The 9,341-nt window shown below is 51.3% G+C and overlaps 3 protein-coding genes across 3 annotated transcripts; 2 read left to right on the top strand and 1 right to left on the bottom strand.

Moving 5' to 3' along the window:
• Window positions 1-3,243: 3,243 nt before the first annotated feature.
• On the bottom strand, window positions 3,244-4,575 carry PpBr36_02838 (uncharacterized protein; the record flags this gene model as incomplete). Its single annotated transcript, XM_029890015.1, has 3 exons — window positions 3,244-4,105; window positions 4,181-4,446; window positions 4,558-4,575. The coding sequence occupies 3 exons, from the start codon at window positions 4,573-4,575 to the stop codon at window positions 3,244-3,246; spliced, it is 1,146 nt and encodes a 381-aa protein (XP_029753884.1).
• A 942-nt stretch (window positions 4,576-5,517) lies between these two features.
• Window positions 5,518-6,013, top strand: PpBr36_02837 (uncharacterized protein; the record flags this gene model as incomplete). Its single annotated transcript, XM_029890014.1, has 2 exons — window positions 5,518-5,667; window positions 5,789-6,013. 2 exons carry the CDS (start codon window positions 5,518-5,520, stop codon window positions 6,011-6,013), a joined length of 375 nt encoding a protein of 124 aa, XP_029753891.1.
• Window positions 6,014-7,493: 1,480 nt separating this feature from the next.
• On the top strand, window positions 7,494-8,993 carry PpBr36_02836 (uncharacterized protein; the record flags this gene model as incomplete). The annotated part of the gene is made up of 1 exon (XM_029890013.1): window positions 7,494-8,993. The coding sequence occupies one exon, from the start codon at window positions 7,494-7,496 to the stop codon at window positions 8,991-8,993; it is 1,500 nt and encodes a 499-aa protein (XP_029754368.1).
• Between the last annotated feature and the right edge of the window lie 348 nt (window positions 8,994-9,341).

Below are 9,341 nucleotides of genomic sequence, written 5' to 3'. Positions count from 1 at the left end.
TTGTGGAAATTGGAACTAGAGCCCAGCGTACTGATTACTTCTTTGTTCAAGCCAAGCCCTCAGGTTTCGTTCGGCGTGCGAAACTATTGATGCGGGATGAGCGGAATCATGGGTTTGTCTCTCTATCTTACTTGTGTCTCTCTAATCCTTTCCCATCAGTAGCTTTAGAGACGGGAACGCAGATCGATCGAGCATGTTCTACAGTAGCAAAGTTAAATGCTCAGCAATGATTGCCGGAGCAGGCAGAAAGAGCAAACCAAACAATCAACTTCAAGGCACAGCAATGATGAAAGATCAGCTCGCAAGCACGCACGGATTTGGATCAGATGGCCTAATATCTCGAGTTGGGCTGTTTTTGCAACACTGAACACACCAGCCACATGAATTGCATGGATTGCCCAGCAAGGTAGCAGAAGGATTGCACAAGAAACCGCCAATCCCAACGGCTTCCTTTTGGGTTGGCTGGTGGTTTACCTACTCTGTACAAAAGCGCACTCAGTCCAGAAAGTAGCCCGATGCAGCCATCGGGTGGCTTTGCATCGTCCGGAGCTTTGCGGTGCAGAAACCGCCACGTATGAAGTGGATAGTATGGAGAGTGAGAAGTAATTAGTTAGGAGTAAAACAGACAAAGAAAGAAAGAAAGGACAAAAAAAAAAAAAGGTCGTATTATTAAGCCTGGCTGGGTGCTCATTCCGTGTTAGCCTCCCGCGTCATAGAGGTAAAACATCGATTCTGTTTTGCCTTCGATCCCAGCCATTGAGCCGAAAATTGGCCAACATTCAGGTAGAGATTAGAATCTCTGCAGTACAGTAGATAGAGGCTGCTGCCAGCCCATGCAAAGTCCCCAAAACAGAAGTAGACACGACAGCAGCGAGAGATAGGGTGGCAAGCAAGTGGTGGCACAAACATCGTACGTTCCGAATTAGGGAATTTCAACAAAAGGAAACACTTGGCCAAAGGTCTGGGCCCCCTTCGTCCCCGATTTTCTTTTGTATCTGATTTGCACTCGATCAAGCTTCAGGGAATGAATGGTTGGACAAGGTATGCACTACCTGATCGCCTTCTCGGCGGGCTCTGAAATAAGATTGACTGGTTGCCCATCAGTTTTAGTAGATGCATTGAGGTCTGACTACCACCTCGCAAACACAGCGCTGCATTACTAGGCCAGCTGGCCCACGCTAAAATCTTTTTGACGGCCGCCATTCTGGGTCGAACCGGGGGGCCACACGGCATGCATGGAAATCTTCACGAGTTTCCTATTTCGCCCTATCTCTTCCCTGCTCCCTAAAAACACCTGCAATAATAATACACTAGCGTCTCAAGGATGTATGTGCTATATGTACGTATGGCCTTCATCGTAAAGATCTGTCCGGCAAGACGGGCATCATTTCCTCATATCCCACCTCTCCAAATACAGAGCGATCGGCATAAAATGGATGAGTAATTACGAACAAAGTCCAACACATCCGGACATGCGAGTAATTTACCCTTGCACCATGATGTTTCTTGTCCGTGCGTCGATTTTTTTTTTTTTTTTTTTATTTTTGTCCCGCGGAGACGATTGTCAGTCATAATTGGACAAGTATGATGTCCACCATACGTATTAATATTGGCCGTTGTTTATTCTAATACTCGGTAGGTGTGGTTTTACGAAAACAGTAGAATGACCAGTAATATGGCCAGTTGCATGGTCGAATGGCATCCATCACCTTGTGGCTAAGGGACCCTTGGATCCAAATGGCGGTTGTTTCTTCTGGAAGGTGGCTGAGCGACGAACGCTCTTCCCTGTTCACCCCCATATCTCAAAACAAACTACCCCTATCGTGGACTGGCAAACCCTGGCGACATGAAGGGCATGTCCGGCGCAAGTAGTACGGCAACGTTCTTGCTTCTTGAATTATATATACCTTGTAACAGAGTATTCTTAGCTGTCCACTGCATCTGGCCAAAAAAAGAAAGTAAGCATTATGCCCCTGAGCATACGAGAAACCTGCTCTCAAGGTGTCTGAACCCCAAACTGTGTTCTTTTTTGACCTGTTCTTGGCCAAGACTCCTCATTGTCCAAGGCACGAACCTAGTAACGATGGTTTGTTGTCAACGGATGCGTCCAGCCGAAAGATCCACGGTATCGTATCGTGCTTGCGTGGTTTGTGGTGCCACACAAATTGGAGACCAAACGACCGACAACAAGATTAACAAAAAAAAAAAAAAGGAATCATGCCTGGGGGGCAATTTCACTTCGCCCGGCCAAACACATCCGGACCGATGAATTTGGTGCATCCGGCACAACCGGCTCCAAATCCTGCATTGATTTTTAGTTATGCCTATTTTTTTATTTTATTTTTTCTGCGCCTCTCCGCCCTCCGCCCTCCGCCTAACCCATTCGCACGCGGCAGCCGCAGTATCCGCTCAAAGGAATGCCCACCTGGGGTGTTGGTTGTGGTGGTAGTGGTGGCGGCGTGTCGATTGCACACCGCCATGGGAAGAATTCCCCAGGCTTTTGTCAGGGTATCTGTACCTACCCCGGTGTCTTGCCACTTATAGTTCTAGGTTAGGTAGTAACTGTATTCTCGCTAGTTTTAGTCTGTTTTTTTTTTTTTTTTTTTTTTGGCCAAGTCCTTTAATCCCGTAAGCTAGTTTAGACTGGCATCCCAAACATGCCACGCGACTCTGCTCTTTGTCAGTCGCCCAAGGATTCAGCATGTCTTGGTCATTTACCCATCACTGACTCAGGAGATGTGCTCCCGAAGGGTTATTATCTGATACCAAGCGGTTTGTACGGAAATCCAAATCCGTCTTTGCCGAGTGTGGAACCCCTGATACTTGTACAGTACAACGCACCGTACCGTCTCCATTGTACAGTACAGTATCGTCAAAAATCAACAAACGACATCCCTGCCATGCAAGCATCTGCGATTGACGCGGAATCCTCCTCAACTGCCTCCTGCAGTCATCACTTTGGGCACCTTTATGGCCACGATGGTTGCAATGTCATATTTAAATAGATATACATAAGGTATACATGCAGTCCTGACAGAGTCTGGCTTTTCCAGGTTGTTTCTTTTTTTTTTTTTGTCCTTATCTTGCATGTGAGCCCTTACTTATCGTTTCCGATACCCCCCCTTCATCGCACAAACTACAAAATCTAAACACAAGTTGGTGTTCACGACACATGCAAGCGGGAAATAACCGATTACTTATCAAGGCTCCATATTATATTATGTTGCAGTCGATCTTGATATCTTAGACGGCTCTCATGTCGACAACCGCGCGGATGCAGTCTCCCTGTTTCATAGTCTCAAATGCATTGTTGATCTCACCCAGCTTCTTGCGATGGGTGATGAACTCATCGACCTTGAGCCTGCCCTGGAGGTAGTCGTCGACCAGACCCGGCAGTTGCGAGCGGCCCTTGATGCCACCGAACGCGCAACCCTTCCAGACGCGACCAGTAACGAGCTGGAACGGCCTTGTGCTGATCTCCTGACCAGCGGCCGCCACGCCGATGATGACGCTGGTGCCCCATCCCTTGTGGCAAGCCTCGAGTGCGGCCCTCATCACCTGCACGTTGCCTGTGCAGTCGAAGGTGTAATCGCAGCCGCCGTCCGTCATCTCGACAAGGGCATCCACCACAGTCTTGCCCTCGGGCAGCTTGGTTGGGTTGACAAAGTCTGTGGCGCCGAACTTGCGAGCCCACTCCTCCTTTGCGGGGTTCACGTCGACGACGATGATCTTGCCGGCCTTGTTGATCACGGCACCCTGCACGACCGACAGGCCCACGCAACCTGCACCGAAGACGGCAATGCTGGATCCTTCCTCGACGTTGGCCGTCACACGGGCGGCGCCATAACCGGTCGTGATGCCGCAGCCCAGCAGACAGGTGCGGTCCATAGGGGCCTCTGGCTGCACGGCGACGACCGAGATGTCGGCTACGACGGTGAACTGGGAGAACGTTGATGTGCCCATGAAGTGAAGCAGGTCCTTGCCCTTGCACTTGAACCTTGAGGTGCCGTCGGGCATGAGACCCTTACCCTGGGTAGCGCGGATCTTGCCGCAGAGGTTGGTCTTGCCTGACTTGCAGAATTTGCATTCTTTGCACTCGGGAGTGCTGTTGGTCTTGGGTGTCAGTATTCGTGTGTGTGCATTCTCCCATCATGTGCGAATTCTGCAAGCTCAAACTTACTAAAGAGCAACGACATGGTCGCCAACCTTGACGTTGGTCACGCCCTCACCAACCGACTCGACGATACCAGCTCCCTCGTGCCCCAGGACGATGGGGAAGGCACCCTCCGGGTCCTTGCCGGACAGCGTGTACGCATCTGTGTGGCACACACCGGTGTGGTAGATTTCGATACGGACCTCGTGCGCCTTTGGGGGTGCAACCTCGATGTCCTCAATGCTCAGCTCCTTGCCCGCCTCCCAGGCGACAGCGGCCTTGCAGGTGATGGTCTGTTACTAGTGTCAGCGCTGCCTTTGGTTCTCAGCTCGTGCAGAACCAATTGATGTTTTGCCACTATGAGTGAGTGCCTTTTGTGTCTCAACATGCGCATGTTTGCTTACCTTTCCGACTGTAGACATGGTCGGATATCCCGGAGTGTACGCTTTCTTGTGAGTCCCTCTGCTAGAATGATCTGTTTGAACACAATCAATGGAATACAACTTGCTCCTGTCAAGAGTAAAAGAGAGAGTTACCGAAGGGAAAAAGCCTCGAGGTTTTTGTTATTTGAGGACAGTTACAATACAATTATACGAATAGACGAACCGGTTTCAAACTCAACAACCCCGCCGTCCGCCTCAAATCACCCCTCAGTAAACCTCAGCTATGACCCAGAGCCCGGAGCTCTCTGCAGGGCCGCGGGCAGGTAAACTATCCCAAAGCAGAGCGTCAAAAGTGGGGTGCAGTAACTGCCAGTGATGTCACACGGTTGTTTGTTCGGCGATATCGCGGGGTTTTGCTTGGCCATCTCAGAATCCGTAATACCAAAACATGAAATTGGCAATCAGAGTTTCGGCAAGTGTTTACAGGTGATAATCGCTTTTGCTTGCTATCTGCCAGTAGACTATCAGATTACCACGTAAAACACTGACAAGTGCCGACATCGGTCACGGCATCCGGGACAAAATGCCGGCGGGACAAGGATCCCAGCTTTACATCCCCGTCGACAGTTGCATTCCTTCCGGTCCAGACCTTTGATCGAACACTTACCAAGTCCCTGCGTTTTTGCGGCCAGATCCTGCAGCTTTTGGTAGTTAGTTGCTGTTTAGTTGTGAATAGCTTCGCCTGACTGTCAGTGTTGTTGTAGGTGTAGCTTTGGTAATCGCTTACACCCGCAGGCTGGTACCACTATTGGAAAAAACAATAATCCACAGTCGCCAAATCCGATTCACCATCGTTATAATAATAACACTTCTAAAGATCAGGGCAAGGATTTTACGAATACCGATACGACTATCGTATCTTGACGATATCAGTCTGTTTTTTTCTTTATCCCAAGTGCCCCCCGCCTCCCGAGACGCAAAATGGCGCCTGTCGGCGCTGCCCCTCCCCCGCTTCCCATGCACGTGTACAAAATCCTACCGACGGCTCCCCCGGCGCCGTTGCCGAGTCCGTACCCACTATCGGATCTAGACAAGAAGGATGGCTTTGTCCACCTGAGCACCGCCTCGCAGGTAAACTAGGTCCATTCCCTTTAGAAACCCATAATTCATATAAGAAAAGACAAGCCAGAAATTGTTCATTGTGCATCAAGCGATTTGCACCTTTGGCTAATCATCTGATAACCGGTTGCAGATCCCTATAACCGCGGGAATCTGGTTCAAAGACTTTAGCGAGCTCTGGATCCTCAAGCTCAACCTCACCAGGTTCGAAAAGGACATAAACTGGGATACGCCTGGGTGCCCGCATTTGTATGGGAATTTTGGTGCCGAGGATGTTGTTGATAGTAGGAAGTTTGTGAGAGGCGAAGGACAGGAGTGGCAGGAAGCGCTGGGCGGTTGCAGTGATTGGCTCGAGTAAACGACTGCTAGAGGTGCCTATTGCAGGTATCTTTCCGGTTGGCATGCTTTGCTGTTCCTAAGAACAGTTTGCCTTATGAGCATTCAACTTGAGAAATTCAGGTACAAGGTATTCTAAATCTGATCGCGTAAGAGTAGCACACCCGCATATATTACTGAGAGGCTGTGCAGTAGGTTTTATATAAAGGTGTAATGCATATACCTTATCTGCGGAATCAAACTGTTCGCGACAGGAGTATGTAGAAAAGGAAGAGAAAAGAATCTTTGCAACCGAAAAGGCATCTCACCTCCATATTACGGTCCACAGTTGATGGCAACTTGTGCACACCAAACACTCCTTCGGCAAGCTTGAGACAGTGGGTTTTTTCCAGCGCAATATACTCGGACCGGCAAGAGCCACACGATCTGGTCAAAAACAAAACTACTTTGCTCTGACATTCAGAGCACTGGACAGGAATCACATTACGTCAACACCGCTTCTCGACCATCTCAATGCTGCGTTTGTTGTTTTTTTTTTAAATCAGACTGTCAAACTCCCGCTTGTCCGTACCACACTATGTTGATTGTTGACCCATCAAGCATACCGCGTAAAACAGCATGTTTTGCTGCTACTAGTTTTTCACATCATGCCTCTTTTCGGCGAAGCTTTGAGAGTTCCAGGCATGCTGTGTAGGAATAAAGAAAAGGTATGATATGACTTCCTTGAATTGAACCCAAGACACGGCACCTATTTTGTGATTGACTCGATCTCTGATGTCAACCTGGGCTCAATGCGCAATGATGCCAGCCATGTTGTGCGTCTAGCGACAAGAAGTCTAGAGAGGAGGCCGGAGAAATGTGCCATTGCCGACATGATGCGATGCTACTCTGCCATGCCTTGTTGCCGTCACAAGAAGCTTGTTTTTTTCTTTTCTTTTTCTTCTTCTCCAAATCATGCGCCCACTTGCCGCCCCCGGAATGATCTTTCGCTAACCATGGATAAGAATAAACATATGCGGAGGTTACAGCTAATGGGACAAGGTCATCAATCCAGCTTCCTCTTTCAGGCGCGGAGTCGCGGAGGTCCACCGCAACGACAACCTTGTGATGGCCGCCTGTGCATGGCTATTCCACCTATAACAACCAAAATCAGGTTCATGACGATGTGAACAACATCGTACCATGATGGGCAAAGGTGAGGGGGAACGGTTGAACGCGTAATGCTAACGATCCAACATTGCAACATTGCCATGAAGTTGTTTAGTCAGTTGCCATTGACTACAGCCCACTTCACATAAATTACCCACCAATAAGATGTCGCAGAGGCACGTCGCCTATAGGGAGTTGCCGAGGCGCAGCGTTTGTCGTAGATGATACCGAGACTACGAAGATGAATATTTAAAAGCCTTACATCGCCAAGACCTTCTTGGCTCTGGCTTGGCTACTCTTGGCAGCCATGAGCCTACATTAGCGTGATCGTTCACAACCTTTTAATGCCCATCATGTCTCTTTCTCGTTCCGCTCTGGTAGGCCTCATCGCCACGAGCACGCTTGTGTCGGCGGGGCCATGCGACATCTACAAGTCCGGCGGAACGCCGTGCATCGCGGCCCATAGCACGACGCGAGCTCTCTACAGCGCCTACACAGGTCCCTTGTACCAGGTCAAGCGCAACTCGGACAACAAAACGACCGACATTGCTCCGCTCAAGGCCGGGGGTGTAGCCGAAGCCGCGGTCCAGGACCAGTTTTGCGCCGGAACAACGTGTCTCATCAGCATCATCTACGACCAGTCGGGCAAGAAGAACCACCTGACACAGGCGCCGCCCGGTGGCTTTCAGGGCCCGGCGGCCGGTGGGTATGACAACTTGGCCAGCGCGACGGGTGCGCCGGTCACGCTGAATGGCCAAAAGGCGTATGGGGTATTCATCTCGCCCGGCATGGGATATCGCAACAACAAAGCCGTGGGTACCGCCAAGGGAGACGAGGCCCAGGGCATGTACGCAGTGTTTGACGGGACGCACTACAACGACGACTGCTGTTTCGACTATGGTAACGCAGAGACGAGCAGCACGGATACAGGCAACGGCCACATGGAGGCCATATACTTTGGAAACAGCAAAGGTTGGGGAACGGGGGCGGGCAACGGACCATGGATCATGGCGGACCTTGAGAATGGGCTTTTCTCAGGCGTCAGCCCAAAGAACAACCCCAACGATCCCACCATCTCGCACCGCTTTTTGACGGCCATCGTAAAAGGACAGCCCAACGAGTGGGCGATCCGCGGCGGCGACGCGACGTCGGGTTCGCTGGGCACTTTCTACAGCGGACAGCGGCCCAATGCGACCGGCTACAACCCTATGAGCAAGGAAGGTGCCATTATCCTCGGCATCGGTGGCGACAACAGCATCCGGGCGCAGGGCACCTTTTACGAGGGCGTCATGACGACGGGGTACCCATCCGACGCCACCGAGAACGCGGTGCAGGCCGACATCGTAGCCGCCAAGTACTCGACGACGTCGCTGACCAGCGGCGCAAAGGTCGAGGTCGGCTCGTCCATCTCGCTGCGGGCGGCCGAGTCGGAAGCCTACCTGTCCCACGACGGCACCACCATCGTGGCCCGCGACGTCTCCGCAGCCAGCAGCGACGAGCACAAGCAGAAGGCCAGCTGGACCGTGCGGACGGGCCTCGGCAACGACGGCTGCTTGTCATTCGAGTCGGTCGACGCGCCGGGCAGCTACGTGCTGCACTCGGACTCGCGGCTGCTCCTCGCGCGCGACGACGGCTCCAAGGAGTTCCGCGAGGGTGCCACGTTTTGCCCGCAGGAAGGACTGGGACGCCGCAGCAGCCACCACTCGATCCGCTCGTGGGCGCATCCGACCCGGTACATCCGCCTTTGGGACGATGTCGCGTATGCGGCGAGCCATGGCGGTGCCAATGATTTCGATAGCGAGGCTTTCTACCACGATGATGCGAGCTGGGAGGTGAAGACGGGCTTTGTTTGATGGACTTGAATCATGTGTGGGCGGGCGAGCTGCCTCCAAAGTGGGGATTTTATGGCGACCCACCCGCCGCAATTCACGCTGTAGCCCATCTCTTAACCTTTGCAAGCATTGTCAAAAGGGTCACGTCTGGTATGCATGCGCGTGTTCGGACGTATGTACGCTCTGAATATATTTTATTAATCATTTGCATGATCTTCAATGAGATCACTTTTCTTTTTTTTGTTCTCTTTATCATATTACAGGCCGGGTCCAGTGACGAACGACATTTGTTTCAAGTAGTTCATCCCAAAAATAAAAGACCAGTTCGGCTCCGGCTGGTTCCGTGACCACCGCAGCAAATGCTCCCCC

The sequence above is a fragment of the Pyricularia pennisetigena genome, chromosome 3 (genome assembly GCF_004337985.1).
Source record: "Pyricularia pennisetigena strain Br36 chromosome 3, whole genome shotgun sequence".
In the NCBI taxonomy this organism is placed as follows: Eukaryota; Fungi; Ascomycota; class Sordariomycetes; order Magnaporthales; family Pyriculariaceae; genus Pyricularia; species Pyricularia pennisetigena.
The sequence above is the reverse complement of the archived record's forward strand: the minus strand, read 5'-3'. Positions and strand labels throughout refer to the sequence as shown.